We start from the raw sequence: 25,968 nt of genomic DNA, 5'->3' as shown, positions 1-25,968 counted from the left end.
CACTGGTAAAATCTGCAACACTTCTGTCCCACGTGTGTCCACCGTGAGCTCACATACCCACATGTGAAGAGGCTGCTCTTTTTGGATATTACGTTTTTGGCTGGTGGCTGCACCAAAATATGCAGTAGGATTCTGCTCTGATTGTTGCATTTTTGCTGCAGTTTTTAAATGTTTTTCTCATTTTTCTGCTGTTTTTTTTTGCTGCAGTGTTTTGGGTTGCGTTGCACTCAGGGTACCGGTCTCCACCGTGATGGGCCCCAGCCGATTCCGGGTAAGTCCAGGGTCAACGCCGTTGCTGTGAACTGAGAGACCTTCCTCCTTGTGCTTGGTATTGGAACCCCGTGGCCTGAAGCTACTTGGGGACCCCGGTTCTTGTAACTCAGCTACCATCCCGTATGCAGGTGACACGGGTCTGCTGTGAGGCCTGACCGTAATCACGACCCCGGGCCCCATGTGCCATTGTGCTTCGGGAATTGGTGGTGGCCAGAAGGATGTACAATCCCCCTCCTGCAGATTCTGGTAGTCCAAGATGGAGAATGTTCCACCCTAGGGCTCTGAACCCTGCTCTGTGCCGGTTCCAAGGGAGCAATTAAGCTCTCCCCTCAGCAACCGTGTTTCTCCTCTGTCTCTCCAGCTCACCTGGTTGTCTCCTGCCTCTTCCAGTTGGGCCAGTCCTAGTTAGAGAAGCTCTTAAGCACTCTCTCCAGCGACCGTGTTGTTCTGTGTCCCAGACTATTCTGAGGTGAAAACTGTGTGTGTTCTCCCTCTTCTCTCATGCTGCCCCACCTCCCAGGCCATTGCCCTGGTAACCAGGAATTTCCCAGGCTGGCTGACTTCCTGAGCTGTGTAAATGACTGGCTCACTAACTGGGTGTTTGTCTGAATGTTGTATAGGTGATAAACACCAGCGATTAACCTCTCCTTACCCGGAATAACTACTACACCTTAAGTTGCTGTACGCTGTGACGACTGAAGCCTCAGGGGCGCCACGCATGCATTTATTCAGGCTCCTACATAGAAGCCTGGAGAGAATGCATCCCCCAAAAATTCACAGTTTACCAGAATATTTATAAGTATAGTGGGTGGGAGTTTTTTTGCAATCACATCCAGTTTCCTTGAATTTTTTAACAAAAAAAATGCAGCAGAAAAACTTTTAGCCTTTATGCTATGCGTGAACCATGACCTAAGGGTTAGAAAAATCCACAAGCAGTGAAATGAGAATTGGCCGTGGTGACGTTTCTTGCTAGCGAGGTCGCAAGTTTTTGGGTTGTACAATATCATGTGACATATCACCAATGGCCTGACGGATCATGAATAGAAGGCGGTGATCAATATTTGGCCAATACCCCTATGGGGTGGGATGGTGACCCCTTTAATGACAGTCCTGTGAATGTGATGTGTAATCCGTGTGTTCTACAATAGGTTTGATCTAATTAGCATCGCTCATTGTTGGATCCTCAAGGCCGCCCGTCACCGGTGCTCCATTCACGACTGTCAGACATAAGACCACTTCATCAAGATTCCATCATTTTCATTGTATTCTAAGTATCATGACTATGTGGCGGGATTTTATGCAAATATGTTGTTTTTTTGCCCATATTAAATATGGAAAAAATACTAATACAACGACAAATAACTCACAATACCGTATATTGGTATAAATATATTCCTAGGATTTATTTTATAAAAAATAATAGACAAGGAGGATTAATAGAGTTCTTGACATTTACATATGAAGATATTGTACAGATAATTCCGGAAAAACGTCAGATACAACACGAGCATCAGCAAGAATGTTTAATTTCAGGTTAATATATTTGTTGTTTTTTTTACCTTGGTATCTTGCTCGCACTTTTCTGCCTATTGTCAAATGTCACCCACCTCTAAGGGATGGGGCTTTGTTTCTATAAGGGATTTTTCAGATGGGGCTTTGTCTCTACAGGAAATTTCAGATGGGGCTTTGTCTCTCTATGGGATATTTCATATGCGGCTTTGTCACTCTATGGGATATTTCATATGCGGCTTTGTCACTCTATGGGATATTTTGTATGCGGCTTTGTCACTCTATGGGATATTTCGGATGCGGCTTTATCTCACTACAGGATATTTTGGATAGGGCTTTGTCTCTCTATGGGATATTTCAGATGGGTCTTTGTCACTCTCTGGGATATTTCGGATGGGGCTTTGTCTCACTACAGGATATTTTGGATAGGGCTTTGTCACTCTATGGGATATTTTGGATGGGGCTTTGTCACTTTCTGGGATATTTCGGATGGTGCTTTGTCTCTACAGGATATTTCAGATGTGGCTTTGCCTCTACATGATATTTCAGATGGGGCTTTGCCTCTACATGATATTTCAGATGGGGCTTTGCCTCTACAGGATATTTCAGATGGGGCTTTGTCACTCTATGGGATATTTCGGATGGGGCTTTGTCACTCTATAAAATATTTTGGATGGTGCTTTGTCTCTACAGGATATTTCAGATGGAGCTTTGCCTTTTTATGGAATATTTCTTATGGGGTTTTGTCTCTATACAGGATATTTCAAATGGGGCTTTGTCTCCGTACGGGATATTTCTCATGGGGCTTTAACTCTCCACAGGATATTTCGGATGGTGCTTTGTCTTTCCGCAGGAAAGGGAGGGGCTTTGTCTCTTTACATGAAGTGAGGAAGGTCTATTTGCAATATGGGGGCAGTCTTATGCGGGCATCACATGGTACGATCTATTGTGCGATCGCACGAGCGATTGTATCCGCCCCCGTCGTTTGAGCGTCACGGGCAAATCGCTGCCCGTGTCGCACAAAGTCGTTAAACTCCCGTCACACATACTTACCTGCTGAACGACCTCGCTGTGGGCGGCGAAAATCCACTTCCTGAAGGGGGTGGGACGTTTGGCGTCACAGCGATGTCACACAGCGGCCGCCCAATAGAAGCGGAAGGGCGGAGATGAGCGGGACGTAAACATCCCGCCCACCTCCTTCCTTCCGCAGAGCCGGCGGGAGCCGCGGGACGCAGGTAAGCGGTGTTCATCGTTCCCAAGGTGTCACATGGAGCGATGTGTGCTACCCCGGGTACGATGAACAATCTGCGCAAATAAGATTAAACGATTTTTTAAAAATGAGCGACGTGTACACGATACACGATTTACAACCGATTAAGAGTCGCTCTTAGGTGTCACACGAGACGACGTAGTGAACGATGCCGGATGTGCGTCACGAAAACCGTGACCCCGACGGCATATCGCACGATAGATCGTCTCGTGTGACGCCCGCATTAGACTCTCTACAAGAAGTAAGAGAGGGTCTGTATCACTCCTTTTCTAATCAAACTCCATACAAGTGTAACAATAGCACAGGCAGGAGGGCTATCGAGCAAATAGCTCAGGACAGGAGGGCTATCAAGCAAAGACATATGTAATGGACGCTATGAAGTGAGGTAAAGAAAGGAAGTTCCAATACCTATAGTGCTGGCAGAAGTTAAAGTGGAACTGTTGAAAAGTGTATGGTAACCTACAGACCTGTAGAATCAGGACGCTTTTTGGACATATTTGGCTGGTTTGTGCATCAAAATCAAATTTATCTTGTTGAATATAGAGCACTTTTACTCCATAATTATGAAACAAAGGGTATGTGGATTTAGGGCAGTTCCAGCCCCTCCTACAGGCCCTTTTTCTTAATACTTGCCCTCCCGCTGTGCTAGTTTTGTGCTGAGTACTTCTCTCTAACAGCAGACTTATTGTGAAATGCGTGGGATCTGTTGATAACCGTCAGGATAACTGATATTCATGGCTGCAGCACAATAATGTGCGATAAATCACGGGCCGTGGCCTATTTTGTCCTAATTTTCAGCTCGGCAGCGCTGACAGATACAATGTATCCAGTTGCTAGGTTGTCTCATTTTGTAAATTCTCTCCAAATCGTTACAAACTCCGACCAGCTGTTCAGTAAACAGAACCGTCTCATCCGCCGCGCAGATATACTGCTCCGATATAACATTACGCAACATATTGCACGTTGTAAAAACAAAGGTCAAACCCGCCGCTGATCGCTATATATTCGGAAGAACACAAATCAGGCTTATTAAATAACATAAAATATACTGTACACAGTAATGCAGACGTTGCGGTCACAGCGGGGCCCCGGGGTCCTAAAGACCCCTTGAAGAAGACCATAAATTACAGGTGAAACATATTTTGCATTGGGCCCCAGAGATTCAGGTTTCGCCTCAGTAACCAATCAGCTGCAGGAGTTTATTTTCGAAGCGTCCTCTCGTCTGATTAGTTACATAGTAATATTTCAGCGGGGGTATAGCGGATTTCATTGCCCCCTTATGGCCTCTATACTATAATACTGTACATTATTTCTCGTTTTAGAGCAAGTGCAGAGAATCGAAGGAAGACATTGAACAGGTTGTATAGGAAGTAAAGGAATATGGATTCTGCGACCTTCAGTAACAGACGCAATTACAGCCGTCATATCAGCGGATGAGGTCTCGTTCCAGCGCGTTCCAGATCTCTTTACGGAGCTGGCACTAATATTTGCTGTAAATCACCGGCGTCCATCTGTTTATCGCAGACACATGAAGCAACATGGCACGTTCTTGAATAATCTGTAGTATTCTTCTTGTATCTGCAAAAGAAAAGCAGCGTTTCAGTGGTAGCCGAGGTCTGCGAGATGGGAACCTGCAACATGCGATTTAGATGGAATGTAGAAATAATTGCCCATTTTTCTATGGATTGCATCAATATGTCGGGCTTAGGAAGTAACCGTGGAGCCCAACGGGAAAACGTAGAATCGGGCTCCAATCTGCTACAAGCACATTCATCCTGTTCAGACTATAAAACGCCTAAGAATAGTACAGTCTGCACTTTATGATGGGCCCTATACTAATGCAAATAACACAGGTATATCACAGTACAGGGGTAATACACACAGTGACTTCACAATACAAGGATAATGCACACAGTGATGTCACAGTACAGGGATAATACACACAGGGACTTCACAATACAAGGATAATGCACACAGTGATGTCACAGTACAGGGATAATACACACAGGGACTTCACAATACAAGGATAATGCACACAGTGATGTCACAGTACAGGGATAATACACACAGTGATGTCACAGTACAGGGATAATACACACAGTGATGTCACAGTACAAGGATAATGCACACAGTGATGTCACAGTACAGGGGTAATACACACAGTGACTTCACAATACAAGGATAATGCACACAGTGATGTCACAGTACAGGGATAATACACACAGTGATGTCACAGTACAAGGATAATGCACGCAGTGATGTCACAGTACAGGGGTAATACACACAGTGACTTCACAATACAAGGATAATGCACACAGTGATGTCACAGTACAGGGGTAATACACACAGTGACTTCACAATACAAGGATAATGCACACAGTGATGTCACAGTACAGGGATAATACACACAGTGACTTCACAATGCAAGGATAATGCACACAGTGATGTCACAGTACAGGGGTAATACACACAGTGACTTCACAATACAAGGATAATGCACACAGTGATGTCACAGTACAGGGATAATACACACAGTGACTTCACAATACAAGGATAATGCACACAGTGATGTCACAGTACAGGGATAATACACACAGTGATGTCACAGTACAAGGATAATGCACGCAGTGATGTCACAGTACAGGGGTAATACACACAGTGACTTCACAATACAAGGATAATGCACACAGTGATGTCACAGTACAGGGATAATACACACAGTGACTTCACAATACAAGGATAATGCACACAGTGATGTCACAGTACAGGGATAATACACACAGTGACTTCACAATACAAGGATAATGCACACAGTGATGTCACAGTACAGGGATAATACACACAATGATGTCACAGTACAAGGATAATGCACACAGTGATGTCACAGTACAGGGGTAATACACACAGTGATGTCACAGTACAGGGATAATACACACAGTGATGTCACAGTACAGGGGTAATACACACAGTGATGTCACAGTACAGAATAATGCACACAGCGATGTCACAGTACAGGGATAATACACACAGTGATGTCACAGTACAGGGATAATACACACAGTGATGTCACAGTACAGGGATAATACATAGTGATGTCACAGTACAGGGATAATACACACAGTGATGTCACAGTACAGGGGTAATACACACAGTGATGTCACAGTACAGGATAATACACACAGTGATGTCACATTACAGGGATAATACACACAGTGATGTTACAGTACAGGGGTAATGCACACAGTGATGTCACAGTACAGGGGTAATGCACACAGTGATGTCACAGTACAGGGATAATACACACAGTGACTTCACAATACAAGGATAATGCACACAGTGATGTCACAGTACAGGGATAATACACACAGTGACTTCACAATACAAGGATAATGCACACAGTGATGTCACAGTACAGGGATAATACACACAGTGATGTCACAGTACAAGGATAATGCACGCAGTGATGTCACAGTACAGGGGTAATACACACAGTGACTTCACAATACAAGGATAATGCACACAGTGATGTCACAGTACAGGGATAATACACACAGTGACTTCACAATACAAGGATAATGCACACAGTGATGTCACAGTACAGGGATAATACACACAGTGATGTCACAGTACAAGGATAATGCACACAGTGATGTCACAGTACAGGGGTAATACACACAGTGACTTCACAATACAAGGATAATGCACACAGTGATGTCACAGTACAGGGATAATACACACAGTGACTTCACAATACAAGGATAATGCACACAGTGATGTCACAGTACAGGGATAATACACACAATGATGTCACAGTACAAGGATAATGCACACAGTGATGTCACAGTACAGGGATAATACACACAGTGATGTCACAGTACAGGGGTAATACACACAGTGATGTCACAGTACAGAATAATGCACACAGCGATGTCACAGTACAGGGATAATACACACAGTGATGTCACAGTACAGGGATAATGCACACAGTGATGTCACAGCACAGGGATAATGCACACAGTGATGTCACAGTACAGGGATAATACACACAGTGATGTCACAGTACAGGGATAATACATAGTGATGAAACAGTACAGGGATAATACACACAGTGATGTCACAGTACAGGGGTAATACACACAGTGATGTCACAGTACAGGATAATACACACAGTGATGTCACATTACAGGGATAATACACACAGTGATGTTACAGTACAGGGGTAATGCACACAGTGATGTCACAGTACAGGGGTAATGCACACAGTGATGTCACAGTACAGGGATAATGCACACAGTGATGTCACAGTACAGGGATAATACATAGTGATGTCACAGTACAGGGATAATACACACAGCGATGTCACAGTACAGGGATAATGCACACAGTGATGTCACAGTACAGGATAATGCACACAGTGATGTCACAGTACAGGGGTAATGCACACAGTGATGTCACAGTACAGGGATAATGCACACAGCGATGTCACAGTACATGAATAATGCACAGAGTGATGTCACAGTACAGGGATAATTCACACAGTGATGTCACAGTACAGGGATAATACACACAGTGATGTTACAATAGAGATAATACACACAGCGATGTCACAGCACAGGGATGATGCACACAGTGATGTCACAGTACAGGGGTAATACACACAGTAATGTCACAGTACAGGGATAATACACACAGTGATGTCACAGTACAGTGATAATACACACAGTGATGTCACAGTACAGTGATAATACACACAGTCTTGTCACAGTATAGGATAATACACACAGTGATGTTACAGTACAGGGATAATACACAGTGATGTCACCGTACAGGGATAATGCACACAGTGATGTCACAGTACAAGGATAATGCACACAGTGATGTCACAGTACAGGGATAATGCACACAGTGAATTTACAGTACAGGGATAATGCACACAGTGATGTCACAGTACAGGGATAATGCACACAGTGATGTCACAGTACAGGGATAATGCACACAGTGATGTCAAAGTACAGGGATAATGCACACAGAGATGTCACAGTACAGGGATAATACACACAGTGATGTCACAGTAGAGGGATAATGCACACAGTGATGTCACAGTACAGGGATAATGCACACAGTGATGTTACAGTACAAGGATAATGCACACAGTGATGTCACAGTACAGGGATAATGCACACAGTGATGTCAAAGTACAGGGATAATGCACACAGTGATGTCACAGTACAGGGATAATGCACACAGTGATGTCACAGTAGAGGGATAATGCACACAGTGATGTCACAGTACAGGGATAATGCACACAGTGATGTTACAGTACAAGGATAATACACACAGTGATGTTACAGTACAAGAATAATACACACAGTGATGTCAAAGTACAGGGATAATGCACACAGTGATGTCACAGAACAGGGATAATTTTTTTGCCCTTGAGAAAGTCACCAAGTGTGAGAACACGCGTCGGGTGTGTAAGGTGATTCCCTGGACCTTCAAACAGCTTTGTGCTTTACATTATCCTGCTTTAACCCTTTGGACTTTGGTGCATAGACACACGAGTCAAGCCAAAGATCTGTCTCCTTGAGGAGGGCTATTTTTTGCACTCATTTTCTCAGCCCAGGGCTAGGGATTATCAGGCTGCAGCTCTGGGAATTGGGGTGCTCAGGTTCAACCTGGGGTTATGCTAGTTGAGATATTGGGGTTTTTATAATTTCTCTGCACAAGGCTGCTTTGTCTAAGTATCAGGGTATATTATGACTGCATTATAAGCTGTTGCTGGGTTCAATATGTATTATAATTATTTGTGAAGCGCTACAGCACATTTTTTGCTATGTTGCAACATCATGTGCTTTGAAAATGTAACTAACTTCTGATCTGTTTATTATATCAGCTAGCTTGGTTAGAATCTCGGTCCACTTTATATAGGGAATCACATGGTCTTCTTTTTGTATGTTTTTAAATGTTTTTAAAATTTGTCTATGGTTGTTGTGATACCATTTGGTGTTGTGTGAAAAAAATTTGCTTTTTATGTTCTTTGATATACAATAAAACATTTTTGATTAATTATGTATATGGTGATCCCTCAGTTTTTTGGCACTTCTTTTCTCTCTATTAATTATTAGCTTTCAGTGCCAGGGGTGATCCCAGGATTTGGTGCCCTCCTACTTCTTGAGTAAACAGAACAGGGATAATGCACACAGTGATGTCACAGTACAGGGATAATACACACAGTGATGTCACAGTACAGGGATAATACACACAGTGATGTCACAGTACAGGGATAATACACACAGTGATGTCACAGTACAGGGACAATACACACAGTGATGTCACAGTACAGGGATAATACACACAGTAATGTTACAGTACAGGGATAATACACACAGTGATGTCACAGTACAGGGGTAATACACACAGTGATGTCATAGTACAGGGATAATACACACAGTGATGTCACAGTACGGGGGTAATACACAGTGATGTCACAGTACAGGGATAATACACACAGTGATGTCACAGTACAGGGATAATACACACAGTAATGTTACAGTACAGGGATAATACACACAGTGATGTCACAGTACAGGGGTAATACACAGTGATGTCACAGTACAGGGGTAATACACACAGTGATGTCATAGTACAGGGATAATACACACAGCGATGTCACAGTACAGGAAAAATGCACACAGTGATGTCACAGAACAGGGATAATACACACAGTGATGTCACAGTACAGGGATAATACACACAGTGATGTCACAGTACAGGGATAATACACACAGTGATGTCACAGTACAGGGACAATACACACAGTGATGTCACAGTACAGGGGTAATACATACAGTAATGTTACAGTACAGGGATAATACACACAGTGATGTCATAGTACAGGGATAATACACACAGTGATGTCACAGTACAGGGGTAATACACAGTGATGTCACAGTACAGGGGTAATACACACAGTGATGTCATAGTACAGGGATAATACACACAGCGATGTCACAGTACAGGAAAAATGCACACAGTGATGTCACAGAACAGGGATAATACACACAGTGATGTCACAGTACAGGGATAATACACACAGTGATGTCATAGTACAGGGATAATACACACAGTGATGTCACAGTACAGGGGTAATACACAGTGATGTCACAGTACAGGGATAATACACACAGCGATGTCACAGTACAGGAAAAATGCAGACAGTGATGTCACAGAACAGGGATAATACACACAGTGATGTCACAGTATAGGATAATACACAGTGATGTAACAGTAGAGGGATAATACACACAGTGATGTCACAGTACAGGGATAATACACACAGTGATGTCACAGTACAGGGACAATACACACAGTGATGTCACAGTACAGGGGTAATACATACAGTGATGTTACAGTACAGGGATAATACACACAGTGATGTCATAGTACAGGGATAATACACACAGTGATGTCACAGTACAGGGGTAATACACAGTGATGTCACAGTACAGGGATAATACACACAGCGATGTCACAGTACAGGAAAAATGCACACAGTGATGTCACAGAACAGGGATAATACACACAGTGATGTCACAGTACAGGGATAATACACACAGTGATGTCACAGTACAGGGACAATACACACAATGATGTCACAGTACAGGGGTAATACATACAGTGATGTTACAGTACAGGGATAATACACACAGTGATGTCACAGTACAGGGGTAATATGTGACGCCCTGGGCAAGCCAGGGGTCACAGGTCACAACATCACATGCACCCCACATTCCCGGCAGGTACACCTAGGCTAACCTAAAATCCTTGTTGCCTTCCTCCAGGGGCTGATGTCCACACCAGAGGGTGGGCCAGGCGGTTGGCTCCGCCCACCGAGGAGTTCACAGCCCTGGAGGCGGGAAAAACCAGGCAGATCAGAGAGAGTTGAAGTTGAAGTCAGACTAGAGTCTGAGAGGAGGAACAGCTAGGGAAGTGAAGGAGTAAACAGTGAAGTGGTAGAGGAGGACAGTGACAGAAAAGTGTCAGTTAAAAAAGCCTGAAGTTGGTCCAGGTGTGTGCCCCGGACTGAGACAGCAAGGTCAGCAGACGGCGGTGATAGTCTGCAGGGGGACTGCTTGGAGGTTGCTGGAAGGACCGCGGACGGGTGGTGACCCGGCGGTACCGGAGCAGTATACGAAGAACAGTCAGCACCAGGGCAGGGGCCTTAATAAGTCGCCATAATTTGCCAAATCCGTCAGTGAAGGGGACCCATGTCTCCTAACAACCAAGTCCTGATTGAAGGCAACAGTCCGACCGTTAAGGGGAGACACCGCCACCGCCAAGGCACCAGTTTCCCAGGGCCAGTGCCTGCGGGCAAGAGAGGGGCTCCTCCGGCTCATGTCCAGGCCGGGGAGCGGGTAAGCGGTGGGAACCCATCGCTACCAAAAGGACTTTACATAGGTGCAGGGAAGAGACTGTCACCGCTAACTGCAGGGAACATCAGCACCGTAACCGTCCGAGGGACCCGTCCAACCAGCCGTTTGTTTACCGAGAATTGTGTCGTGTTTACTGGCTGAGTGAGTACCTCCGTGCCATGCGGCACAGCGCTGTCCCTGCGCCCCTGCACGTCCACAGGCCCCATACCCACCTGTCCACCATACCAACCCCATCACTGGGCCCCGGGACCACCAAACCCCCTACCCACGGAGGGGCAAATCAACAACTGGCTGCTCCATGCCATCACTCCCGGGCTCCCCAGACAGAGCAGCGGTGGTGTCCACTTAATCACCACAACCGTGGGTGGCGTCACGGACAATAAACTATCCCAAATCCCAATCCCCTTTCACTCACGGGCGAGGAGCGCCGCTCGAGTCCCCGGGATCCGGCCCATCGCTCGAGCCACCGAGCAGCGGCAGCAGGCCGCAGCAGCCGCAGCGGCAGCCGGACCCGAGCAGTGGGAGAGCGCGGCGTCCCCTCCTCCGCCCGCGACAACTTGGCGTCACGAACAGGATCTTACCGCTCTGCCGTTGGGTAGAGGTGCGCCTTGTGACCGCCGGAGGTATCCGGCCGGAAAATTTCAGAAGTCGCCATCTTTGGCGCGAAAAGTTCCCGCTCGAGCGTCTTCTCGAGTAGTAGAGGCGCGAAGGCCAAAACCCCGCCCCGATAGAGGAGGGGCTGGAGAGAGGCTAAGGGAGACGGAATGGCGGCTGGTCGCATGTAGCCGCGGCTATAGAAGCAGGGACGCCAGGACCCTGCGGCCATTGACTGGTTCCTGGAAGAAGCCGCTGCTAAAGATGCTGAGTCCGACCAGCAACACCGTGGTCCCCACGCCTGGCACTGCAGCGCGGGTGGAAGTCCGGACCGTCCAGCTAAGCAGCCGTCTGCAGGTCCGCATGCAGCTCCTCCTGGAGGAGTGGGAGGCCGACATGGCGGAAGTGGTGGCGGCCATACGGAGACGCGAGGTGGAGGGAGTCTTGGAAGGGAGGGTAAGTGACCCACGCCCCTGTACCCCTAGTGGGTCGGTCATCGCGGCTGAGGGACCCGGTCCATACCCGCTCGCCCTGCTACCTCCCCGCTACCCGTGTTGGCTGCTGCTGCCCCACCACTAGGCCCGCTACCGCCACCACTGGTAGCGGTACCCTGCCAATCCGCCCCAGCGGACCGACCTGAAGCAGAAGCTCGTGACCGCCCTGATCCGCTTCCATGGAAGAAGCCGAAGGCTGAGGCCGTCAGCAAAGATGCACCGGAGGCACGGCGGGGATGCAGCTGCCAGGAGGCAGAGCAGGCCATGTCACAGCGGGGTCCCTCATTACTGAAGGTGCCGGTCGTAGCCGACATGGAGGGACTCTGGCTGGGTCCGTCCCCCGCACACGCTGAACCGGAGAAAACAGAAAGTGCTCCCGGCTGGGAGCGGCGGCAACAGCAGCTGCGCAGGGAGATCGATGCCCGAGAGGGGTGTAGAGCGGATATGCATGCCCGCATGTATATGGAAGAAGATCGCCTGCTGCGAGCTACCATTGGGGTCCAGAGCGGTGCACCATGCGAAGGTGGCACTAGAGCCCCACGAGTGAGAATGGACTGTTGAGCCGCAAAAGGCAGCGGAGTGCCGCTGCACAGTCCCCGTTGGGACCGAAGTGTATGTGTGTTTAAAAGTTTGAAAAGTTTTGCAAAAATGAGAAAATGATTACCGTGAAAGTAACCTGATTGTCTACCGTGATTGAAACCGGCCGTTGCCGGCACCGTTGTCCCCGTGGGGACCCTTCAAAAAGCTGTTTGCATAGAGAACTTTCTATGGACAAGCCCGTGAACTTGCAGGGCAACCACAGACGCTAGTGGCTTGTAAATAAGTTGTGTTACCGTTACCGTTTCCGCATTTACCGCCTCCGGAGAGGCAGGTTGGAGGGAGGGCCCACAGCAAAGCAGGCTGGGGCCCAGCCACCACAGGAACCGGTGGCTACCCTCTGGAGGGGAAGGACAGATCCCGCTCAGGTAACTGATTCAGGACTGGGGTCAAGGGGTGCTGCCTGGGTTTTAGGGGCAGCATCAGGGCCAGGTTGCTTGGGTGGGAGAGAGCGGAGACCGTAACCGTTAACCGTTAAAAACCGTAACGTTTAAGAAATGAACCTCCCAATGTGGGAAGATGTTTTTCTACTTGTATATATGTTACCGTTTTTTATCTTTACAGAAAAACAAAAGGAAAATAAAACCGGTGTTGGACGGGCAGCCCGAGGACGGTCTGCGTTTTGCTAAGGGGGAATGTGACACCCTGGGCAAGCCAGGGGTCACAGGTCACAACATCACATGCACCCCACATTCCCGGCAGGTACACCTAGGCTAACCTAAAATCCTTGTTGCCTTCCTCCAGGGGCTGATGTCCACACCAGGGGGTGGGCCAGGCGGTTGGCTCCGCCCACCGAGGAGTTCACAGCCCTGGAGGCGGGAAAAACCAGGCAGATCAGAGAGAGTTGAAGTTGAAGTCAGACTAGAGTCTGAGAGGAGGAACAGCTAGGAAAGTGAAGGAGTAAACAGTGAAGTGGTAGAGGAGGACAGTGACAGAAAAGTGTCAGTTAAGAAAGCCTGAAGTTGGTCCGGGTGTGTGCCCCGGACTGAGACAGCAAGGTCAGCAGACGGCGGTGATAGTCTGCAGGGGGACTGCTTGGAGGTTGCTGGAAGGACCGCGGACGGGTGGTGACCCGGCGGTACCAGAGCAGTATACGAAGAACAGTCAGCACCAGGGCAGGGGCCTTTCGGATCCCGGCAAGGCTAGGAGTCGCCATAATTTGCCAAATCCGTCAGTGAAGGGGACCTCTGTCTCCTAACAACCAAGTCCCGATTGAAGGCAACAGTCCGACCGTTAAGGGGAGACACCACCACCGCCAAGGCACCAGTTTCCCAGGGCCAGCGCCTGCGGGCAAGAGAGGGGCTCCTCCGGCTCATGTCCAGGCCGGGGAGCGGGTAAGCGGTGGGAACCCATCGCTACCAAAAGGACTTTACATAGGTGCATGGAAGAGACTGTCACCACTAACTGCAGGGAACATCAGCACCGTAACCGTCCGAGGGACCCATCCAACCAGCCGTTTGTTTACCGAGAACTGTGTCGTGTTTACTGGCTGAGTGAGTACCTCCGTGCCGTGCGGCACAGCGCTGTCCCTGCGCCCCTGCACCTCCATAGGCCCCATACCCGCCTGTCCACCATACCAACCCCATCACTGGGCCCCGGGACCACCAAACCCCCTACCCACGGAGGGGCAAATCAACAACTGGCTGCTCCATACCATCACTCCCGGGCTCCCCAGACAGAGCAGCGGTGGTGTCCACTTAATCACCACAACCGTGGGTGGCGTCACGGACAATAAACTATCCCAAATCCCAATCCCCTTTCACTCACGGGCAAGGAGCGCCGCTCGAGTCCCCGGGATCCGGCCCATCGCTCGAGCCACCGAGCAGCGGCAGCAGGCAGCAGCAGCCGCAGCGGCAGCCGGACCCGAGCAGTGGGAGAGCGCGGCGTCGCCTCCTCCGCCCGCGACAAATACACACAGTGATGTCACAGTACAGGATAATCCACACAGTGATGTCACAGTACAGGATAATACACACAGTGATGTCACAGCACAGGGGTAATACACACAGTAATGTCACAGTACAGGGATAATACACACAGTGATGTCACAGTACAGGGATAATGCACACAGTGATGTCACAGTACAGGGATAATACACACAGTGATGTCACAGCACAGGGATAACACACACAGGGATGTCACAGTACAGGGGTAATACACACAGTGATGTCACAGCACAGGGATAATACACACAGTGATGTCACAGCACAGGGATAATGCACACAGTGATGTCACAGTACAGGGATAATACACACAGTGATGTCACAGTACAGGGATAATACACACAGTGATGTCACAGTACAGGGATAATACACACAGTGATGTCACAGTACAGTGATAATACACACAGTGATGTCACAGTATAGGATAATACACACAGTGATGTCACATTACAGGGGAAATACACACAGTGATGTCACAGTACAGGGATAATACACACAGTGATGTCACAGTACAGGGGTAATACACACAGTGATGTCACAGTACAGGGATAATACACACAGTGATGTCACAGTACAGGGGAAATATACACATTGATGTCACAGTACAGGGATAATACACACAGTGATGTCACAGTACAGGGGTAATACACACAGTGATGTCACAGTACAGGGATAATACACACAGTGATGTCACAGTACAGGGGTAATACACACAGTGATGTCACAGTACAGGGATAATACACACAGTGATGTCACAGTACAGGGATAATACACACAGTGATGTCACAGTACAGGGATAATACACACAGTGATGTCACATTACAGGGGAAATACACACAGTGATGTCACAGTACAGGGATAATACACACAGTGATGTCACAGTACAGGGGAAATACACACAGTGATGTCACAGTACAGGGATAATACACACAGTGATGTCACAGTACAGGGGTAATACACACAGTGATGTCACAGTACAGGGATAATATACACAGTGATGTCACAGTACAGGGGAAATACACACAGTGATGTCACAGTACAGTGATAATAAACACAGTGATGTCACAGTATAGGATAATACACACAGTGATGTCACAGTACAGGGATAATACACACAGTGATGTCACAGTACAGGGGAAATACACACAGTGATGTCACAGTACAGGGATAATACACACAGTGATGACATAGTAGAGTAATAATGTACACAATGATGAGGCTTGTCTTTCTCTTGCACCCCTTTCATTAAGACTGGTGTTTAAAGTGTCGGTCCTAATGAATCGGCCCCTAAACGTTTAATCGTTTTATTGCCCGAACACCTGCACGCTCGGCGGGGTTGAGCGTCCATACCATGGTGGACGAGGTTGGGAGCACACATTGTTTGGCTGGCTGGTGTTTGATAAGTATGGCCACTTAAGACTGCATGGATGTGAGAATATTCTAGGACTGAATCCGGTGTTTCCCTTTAAATATCCCGCATTTCTCTTTGTTGCGCAGACTCCGTCCCTTATTGTCTTTACCGTCCAATTACACAACGTATACTCCAGGTTTAGTGGCGGATTCGTCCCGCTCCACATATATCCAGATATCACATGGATACCTCCGATGTTCTCACACCTCAGATTTCCCTCCACATCACAATGCTTTTGTTTTGTAGTAGATGAGCCCCTGTGTGGGCGCCAAGAGAAGCACAAAGTCAAAATGCTTAAACGCTTCTGCTCCCCGGCCTCCCGGAATTACACAGACATTTCCAGAGATAATGTATGGAAATATTCAGAGAGCAGCACATTTGCATATGAATGATCTCTCGTACAGTAATTGATATTCAGCTATAACATGAGGCCAAAGCGCACAAACAAGTAACAGAGTCAGATTGGCAGACACCGGCCCGGAAGCCAGAGATACAGGGTGACCCGGTGATTACTTGTAAGGGCAGCACCATCCTGCCCATCACTGTGCTCGACATCGCCCCATCACTGTGCACGACATCGCCCCATCACTGTGCACGACATCGCCCCATCACTGTGCACGACATCGCCCCATCACTGTGCATGACATCGCCCCATCACTGTGCATGACATCGCCCCATCACTGTGCATGACATCGCCCCATCACTGTGCATGACATCGCCCCATCACTGTGCATGACATCGCCCCATCACTGTGCACGACATCGCCCCATCACTGTGCACGACATCGCCCCATCACTGTGCACGACATCGCCCCATCACTGTGCATGACATCGCCCCATCACTGTGCACGACATCGCCCCATCACTGTGCATGACATCGCCCCATCACTGTGCACGACATCGCCCCATCACACTGCAAGACATCGCCCCATCATACTGCACGACACCGCTCATCACACTGCAGGACATTGCCTCATCACACGGCAGGACATTGCCCCATTACACTGCACGACATTGCCCCATTACACTGCACGACATTGCCCCATTACACTGCACGACATTGCCCCATCACACTGCACGACATTGCCCCATCACACTGCACGACATTGCCCCATCACACTGCACAACATTGCCCCATCACACTGCACGACATTGCCCCATCACACTGCACGACATTGCCCCATCACACTGCACGACATTGCGCCATCACACTGCACGATATTGCCTCATCACACTGCACGACATTGCGCCATCACACTGCACGATATTGCCTCATCACTCTGCAGGACATCGCCCCATCACACTGCAGAACATTGCTCCATCATTCTGCACGACATCGCTCCATCAAACTGCAGGACATTGCCCCATCACACTGCAGGATATCGCCCCATCATTCTGCAGGATATCGCTCCATCACACTGCAGTATATTGAAAAACACCCCATAAGACCTGTCATAGACTGGAAACACCAGGAATATCGCACAAGACCCGCCGTATACTGGGAACAGCACAAGTTCTGCAGTATACTGTACCATTACCTTAAACTGTCTGTCCAGAATTAGAAGAACACAGCGACTTATTGACGTATTTGTACCGTGTCTCTCCATAGGTGGAGTCTAGTTTTGCACCTCAGTCCCATTCACGTCAATTAAGCTGAGTTGTAATACCAGACTCATCCACAGAGAGCAGTGGCGCTGTTTCTGGAGAAAAGTTCACATATTTTTCTAAACCCTTTAATGGTCCATTAATACAGTATAAAAAAAACAAAACACATCCGTGATCAGCGAGATTGGACACAGCAGTGACATTGCTATGAGCGCGGTTTGCTTCATTTCTACCGTCACATTGTATACTGACCAGCATTAGTTTTTTGGGAAAGTGGAAGTTCACGTTCTGCCCCCATCTGGCCATTTGGGCAGGATTTACATAGATTTCCCTTTTTTGGCAAAGATAACCGGCGTTTGCTTGGGCTGGATCTCAAAATTTGGGACAGTCAGCAGGAATGACATTGCTGTCAATTCCCAAAATTCACAGTGAGCGGTATCTTAGGGCCCAAACAGTGACCCCTTATTAAAGTGTCCATAAGGATTGGGGATAACGCCCTCTCCCCCACATACAGGAGGTCTCACATTGAACCTCAGCGCCGGTCAGTGAACCCCAGGATCGGCGGTGGTCCCAGACGCGAGACCTTATGGAACGGGAGATAACTTTCATATTTGGTACAAACCCTTTAAGAAATGTCCTGAAATTAATATCAGCCGTGGGTAAAAAGCAAAGATTAACAGAAGCGTCAGACAGAGGAGGATGGGGGGAGTAGTGATTTATATCTCACACAACAGTTTAACTCTATTTATTAATAACATACTGCAGTTTGATTTCTCTCATTGTTGTCATAGGAACTAACTTGCGATTTATTCCAACGTTACGTGTCCCTCTGTGACTCCTATATGAGCATGTATAGTTAAATAAGTCTACTGTATATAATCTACCATATCTATCCCATATCTATCTATCCAAGGGCATAACAATGACAGTTGCAGGGCCCGGGGTGCAGGGGGCCCACCGACCCAATGCTTGTTTCAGCTGGATGTGCATCTGAAAGCGCGCATCCAGGTGAAATACATGGCAGCACAGAGACCCGACGCATCCTTGCACTGCGCTGTGCCAGCCACTGATTAAGAATATGAATATTCACTGCTCCCCACTCCCATAATCCCGCCCACATCTTTGCACTGAGGCCGGTGCTGAGAGGTGGGTGGGATTATGTGTATGGGAAGCAGTGAATATTCATGTTCTTTAATAGCAGCACACATGACAGCCCGAATTCTGCAGCGGCTGGGCCGTCATGTGTGCCGCTATTAAAGAATATGGATATTCACTGCTCTCCAAGCCCATAATCAAGGGTGTGTGGAGCAGCGTTTATGCCGGCAGCTCACGGAGGTTTAAGTGGGTGGGCATGGCAGTGACATCATGCGCTACGCCGCTTACATGCTAAGGTCAGTTGCCAGCATGACAGCATCGAAGGAAAACACTAGGAGAGTGGAGGGAAGGTGTGTATAACTGATTATATTTTTTTTACTGTGTGTGGTGTGATGGGAGATCATATGTACCAAGATGGGGTCATGATTGGGACATACTGTATATACCAGGATGGTGCCATACATACTAGGATATAGCCATGATGGGGTTATACACCAGTATGGGGCCATGATTGGGACATATATACCAGAATGGGAGCATGATGGGGGCATATATACCAGGATGGGGCCATATATACCAAGATATAGCCATGGTTGGGACATACACAGGATGGGGCCATGAAGGAAACATATATACTAGGATAGGGCCATGATGGGGACATAGATACCAGGATGAGGCTATAATGAAGACATAGATACCAGGATGGGGCCATGATTAGGACATATACCAGAATGGGGCCATGATGGGGACATAAATACTAGTATGAGGGGCATAATTTATCAGGATGGGGGACTTATTTACTAGGAATTGGCCCAGGATGGGGGACATTAGTAGAGGATGAGGGTCATTACTACACAATATTTATCAAATTCAAAGAAGCTTTATGTCAGGACCAAATACACATTAGTTTTGCCAAAGCAAGTGCACAATAGGGAATACGGACTGTAGGAAGGATGGATGGGGTCACATCCAGTGAGGGGGCTTTGGACTTCCACGGCTTATCATAGTTCTATTTCTCGCCAGTCTATGACCCGCGCTCAAATACTGTGCTGTTATCTCTCTTCTTCACCCAGCTGGATATATGTTTTCTCTTCCTGGAGCTGAAAACAGGAAAGAGATCGGAGAGTCTCCTGAAGTGAGTGTCCCTCACTGCTGAGTATTTGGTGCAGTGTAGCAGGAAAGGGTCTCATCCTGCAGGTCACAGTGTGGGCACAGTCTGTCCTCTTAGGGCTTGTAGATTTGATGGCTTGATTGTGGGCACTGAGTCTATATCAGCTCAGGATCCGGCGGTCTCTGGGGTCCGGGGGTTTCTCCAGATCTGGGATCGGTCTGTAGACTCCGGTACGTGGTCAGTTTCTGTGCGGTAATGATATCACTCCTTCAGTCACTAACACCTCTCCTGGCCCTCGTCTACCATCTTCCTGATTCTTGCTTTCTCAGGTTGATGTGATTGGTCATTTTGTCCAGTTGGGTTTGGGTGTGCTGTTCCTGGGGTCCTGGTTTGTGAAGACCTCCATGTATCAGGGCTTTCTGATGATGAGAGCTTGGATTGCTACTCTGTAGGTGAGCCTGAAATGATAGGGCCTTCTTCAGAACTGCTAATTGTAGAGGGAATCTGCTCGGCCCGGTGTGGCAGGCACTGATGGAGGTTCTTCGATGGACTTGGAGAAGCAGCTTACAGAATTACAGGTGGAACATTTCTGTTGGGCTGGAATCCCCCTGTGACCAATTCGGGTACGTGTGAGGGTCCCAGACCGCTGCTGTTCAGGAGGATTGGGGCGATGATGGAATCGAAATTCTTTTAGCCAGATCCTCACTGGCGGCTTCAGACGATAGAGTTTCCTTCGGATGGCAAAGAAGGTTATGGAGGCCTTGTCTTTCAGGGCTTGTTTGAAGCTTCCTGACTGGTGAATTTCCAGGCCCAGGTTGGTATATTTGTCCGTTCCTGTAAGAGCGCAGTTGTTTAGGACAAATGTTCTATCTATCTATCTATCTATCTATCTATCTATCTATCTATCCATCCATTATTGATCATACCATCTTCAGGAAGTCATTATGATATTATATCTTTTTTTATACCAACCTTTTTAGATAAAACACAGAGGAAGATGAAGATGAACATTCCCTGGAAGGCATTGGAGATTGTGAAGAGATAAGCGGTGACCACTGATCCATTCACTACATGAAGGACGCCAAACATCCATGTTGCACCGAGAAGGAACAGAAGAGCGAGAGCCCCCCGTGCACAGGATCTGCATTAGAACAGAAATTCATTAAAACAGCCAGTAATCATGGAAGCCAAGCACATGACGATATACGACACGGTCATTACACGGCTCGTCCGTGCTCTGATATCACCCAGCCGCCGGCAGTCGTCTCCGGTAGATACTTTATACCCCAGTGACTGGCACCGCCATATGACTTCATTCTAAATCCACTGCCAGCAATTCCCATGGGTCAAAATCTGTCTTTAATAATCATGTGAAGCGTGCCGAGCCTGGAGAAAACGCTCCTCGTATTGTCTAGCAGGTTATGAATCTTTATATATAGAATAGAAGGTAATTATCTGGGAATGTCTGTATCTATTGTTCCGGGATGGTTTAATAATGTAAATCTGTGAGATAACTTTGTAGCAAACTTTTTCATTTAATTTATTCTAGGAACTTCTGAAAAGTTTCTGACAACTGGGATGGAAAGAAGCAATGAGGTGTCTGTGCAGCGAAGCCTCAGGGTGGGAACACCGCACGAGAAGGATTTACGATGGACAAGACGCTGATACTATATGTGGACCAGAAGGACCTAGGCTGGGCCAGACGCTGACATAATATGTGGACCAGAAGGACCTAGGCTGGGCCAGACGCTGACATAATATGTGGACCAGAAGGACCTAGGCTGGGCCAGACGCTGACATAATATGTGGACCAGAAGGATCTAGGATCGACAGACGCTGACATAATATGTGGACCAGAAGGACCTAGGCTGGGCCAGACGCTGACATAATATGTGGACCAGAAGGATCTAGGCTGGACCAGACACTGACATAATATGTGGACCAGAAGGACCTAGGCTGGACCAGACGCTGATATTATATATGGACCAGAAAGATCTATTGTGGACCAGGTACTGACATATGTGGACCCAAAGGACCTACGATGGACCAGACGCTGACACTATATGTGGACCAGAAGAACCTACAATGGACAAGACACTGAAATTATATGTGGACCAGAAGGATCTACGATGAACCAGATGCTCACATAATATGTGGATCAGAAGGACCTATGATGGACCAGACATTGACATTATACAGTCAGGGCCAGAAATATTTGGACAGTGACACAAGTTTTGTTATTTTAGCTGTTTACAAAAACATGTTCAGAAATACAATTATATATATAATATGGGCTGAAAGTGCACACTCCCAGCTGCAATATGAGAGTTTTCACATCCAAATCGGAGAAAGGGTTTAGGAATCATAGCTCTGTAATGCATAGCCTCCTCTTTTTCAAGGGACCAAAAGTAATTGGACAAGGGACTCTAAGGGCTGCAATTAACTCTGAAGGCGTCTCCCTCGTTAACCTGTAATCAATGAAGTAGTTAAAAGCTCTGGGGTTGATTACAGGTGTGTGGTTTTGCATTTGGAAGCTGTTGCTGTGACCAGACAACAAGCGGTCTAAGGAACTCTCAATTGAGGTGAAGCAGAACATCCTGAGGCTGAAAAAAAAGAAAAAATCCATCAGAGAGATAGCAGACATGCTTGGAGTAGCAAAATCAACAGTCGGGTACATTCTGAGAAAAAAGGAATTGACTGGTGAGCTTGGGAACTCAAAAAGGCCTGGGCGTCCACGGATGACAACAGTGGTGGATGATCGCCGCATACTTTCTTTGGTGAAGAAGAACCCGTTCACAACATCAACTGAAGTCCAGAACACTCTCAGTGAAGTAGGTGTATCTGTCTCTAAGTCAACAATAAAGAGAAGACTCCATGAAAGTAAATACAAAGGGTTCACATCTAGATGCAAACCATTCATCAATTCCAAAAATAGACAGGCCAGAGTTAAATTTGCTGAAAAGCACCTCATGAAGCCAGCTCAGTTCTGGAAAAGTATTCTATGGACAGATGAGACCAAGATCAACCTGTACCAGAATGATGGGAAGAAAAAAGTTTGGAGAAGAAAGGGAACGGCACATGATCCAAGGCACACCACATCCTCTGTAAAACATGGTGGAGGCAACGTGATGGCATGGGCATGCATGGCTTTCAATGGCACTGGGTCACTTGTGTTTATTGATGACATAACAGCAGACAAGAGTAGCCGGATGAATTCTGAAGTGTATCGAGATATACTTTCAGCCCAGATTCAGCCAAATGCCGCAAAGTTGATCGGACGGCGCTTCATAGTACAGATGGACAATGATCCCAAGCATACAGCCAAAGCTACCCAGGAGTTCATGAGTGCAAAAAAGTGGAACATTCTGCAATGGCCAAGTCAATCACCAGATCTTAACCCAATTGAGCATGTATTTCACTTGCTCAAATCCAGACTTAAGACGGAAAGACCCACAAACAAGCAAGACCTGAAGGCTGCGGCTGTAAAGGCCTGGCAAAGCATTAAGAAGGAGGAAACCCAGCGTTTGGTGATGTCCATGGGTTCCAGACTTAAGGCAGTGATTGCCTCCAAAGGATTCGCAACAAAATATTGAAAATAAAAATATTTTGTTTGGGTTTGGTTTATTTGTCCAATTACTTTTGACCTCCTAAAATGTGGAGTGTTTGTAAAGAAATGTGCACAATTCCTACAATTTCTATCAGATATTTTTGTTCAAACCTTCAAATTAAACGTTACAATCTGCACTTGAATTCTGTTGTAGAGGTTTCATTTCAAATCCAATGTGGTGGCATGCAGAGCCCAACTCGCGAAAATTGTGTCACTGTCCAAATATTTCTGGACCTAACTGTATGTGGACCAGAAAGATCTACGATGGACCAGGCGCTGATATACAGTAATATGTGGACCACAAAGATCTACGATGGACCAGGCGCTGATATACAGTAATATGTGGACCACAAGGATCTACGATGGACCAGGCGCTGACATAATCTGTGGACCACAAGGATCTATGATGGACCAGACACTGAAATTATATGTGGACCAGAAGGATCTACGATGGACCAGATGCTGAAATAATATGTGGACCCAAAGAACCTACGAGGGACCAGACACTGACATTATATGTGGACACGAAAGATCTATGATGGACCAGGCGCTGACATAATATGTGGACCACAAGATCTATGATGGACCAGAACCTGATATAATATCTGGACCAGAAGGATCTACGATGGACCAGACACTGACACTATATATGTGGACCAGAAAGATCTATGATAGACCAGACGCTGACATAATATGTGGACCAGAAGGACCTACGATGGACAAAGCGCTGAATTAAGCGGGAAGAGGTAAAACTGGATACACTGAGCTGTGATTAAAACAATCTTCTCAGAAAGATGCGATCACATAGCAGCCCCCACCCCACGGCTGATCCAGGCAGGGTAAGAATCCCAGGGTACAGGTGGACAATGGCATTTTAGTCTTAACATTTTCTTGATGCTTTTTTTTCCCGCTAATTTTGGACGTTATGACCTAAACCCTCTTCCTTTACCTTATGTTTTCGTAACAGCTCACTTCCGGTTTCATCAGCGCAGTATGGCGGAAAACTTTATATATGATGACTCCAAATGCCATCAGGTTAACCTGAAAACAGAACAATATAAAGACTGAAGAATATAAATGTCTCTCTACATAACAAGCAATACAATTCTTCCTTCATTCATTTCAGTTAAAATTTCATTTCCACAGTGTAACCTGGAGAAGCTATTTTATCTCTTGTAACAATGGAAAAATAAAGACATATTTTGGATTTTCTGTTTTTGCTCCATGAATATAACAGTGAGGTTTCAATCCAGTGCACGCTGCTCCTGCAACTGCTCAAAACGTGGTCCAGGCAGAAACTAAGCGCGGTCCCTAAAGAGTGCACCAAAATAAAAACGAATTCATTCATCCATGCCTCTGCAAAACCAGTCAAGAAATAACGTTTAACATATTTAGGTCTTTTGTTTAATGCAGGGGTAGAACGGATGGCACATCGCCTTTAAAGAGCTATCCTTAAAATTGGGAAGTGCTTGTAAAAATAAGCAACTTTGCAATTTACTTTCTTATTGTAAACCCTCTCTGTCATCAAGAATGGGGGGCTTTTAATTTAATTGTTTCCTGCTTGTTGCTTAGGTAACTGGCTACCCCTGCGGTCTTCCAGCGGTGGTCGATCTCCTTGGCATGGTGTGCAGTGCTTTACAAAGTCTTTCCAAAAAAAGATTATGAGAGTTTCTCTGAAGCTGCCCCGATTGCTGGATGCTGAGCTCCTCCAATGCAGGCGATGCAAAGATGTCTCATACAGCAGCATCATAGTGCGGAACAATTCTCACACTGTTCCAGCTGAAATACCTTCCTAAATATAAAGACAGTCCTAGAAAATTCTATCAATTCTATCAATAATGGTCCTACACTCTGAGCAGAAATCAATGTATAAAGATCGAGCAGATGAAGGAGTCAGCATGTCCAGTCTCTGTAGTGATACTAGCCATTACTGATGAGGTGGCTTGGTACTCGTAACTAGTGATGAGCGGGCACTACTATGCTCGGGTCCTCGGTACTCGTAACTAGTGATGAGTGAACACTACCATG

General features: G+C 46.8%; 1 protein-coding gene across 1 annotated transcript in view; it reads right to left on the bottom strand.

Moving 5' to 3' along the window:
* Window positions 1-1,651: 1,651 nt before the first annotated feature.
* ADGRL4 (adhesion G protein-coupled receptor L4) overlaps window positions 1,652-25,968 on the bottom strand; it is a 290,259-nt gene continuing 265,942 nt past the window's right edge. Inside the window, exons 14-16 of the mRNA XM_075320254.1 lie at window positions 24,890-24,981; window positions 21,306-21,474; window positions 1,652-4,630 (exon numbers count right to left, since the gene is read on the bottom strand). Coding sequence (XP_075176369.1) covers window positions 4,568-4,630; window positions 21,306-21,474; window positions 24,890-24,981 — 324 coding nt within the window. The 3' untranslated portion in view covers window positions 1,652-4,567. The remainder of the gene's footprint in view (window positions 4,631-21,305; window positions 21,475-24,889; window positions 24,982-25,968) is intronic.

Source organism: Anomaloglossus baeobatrachus, chromosome 8 (assembly GCF_048569485.1).
Source record: "Anomaloglossus baeobatrachus isolate aAnoBae1 chromosome 8, aAnoBae1.hap1, whole genome shotgun sequence".
NCBI classification, from domain to species: Eukaryota; Metazoa; Chordata; class Amphibia; order Anura; family Aromobatidae; genus Anomaloglossus; species Anomaloglossus baeobatrachus.
Note: the sequence above shows the minus strand (reverse complement) of the source record. Positions and strands in the feature narration are given on the sequence as shown.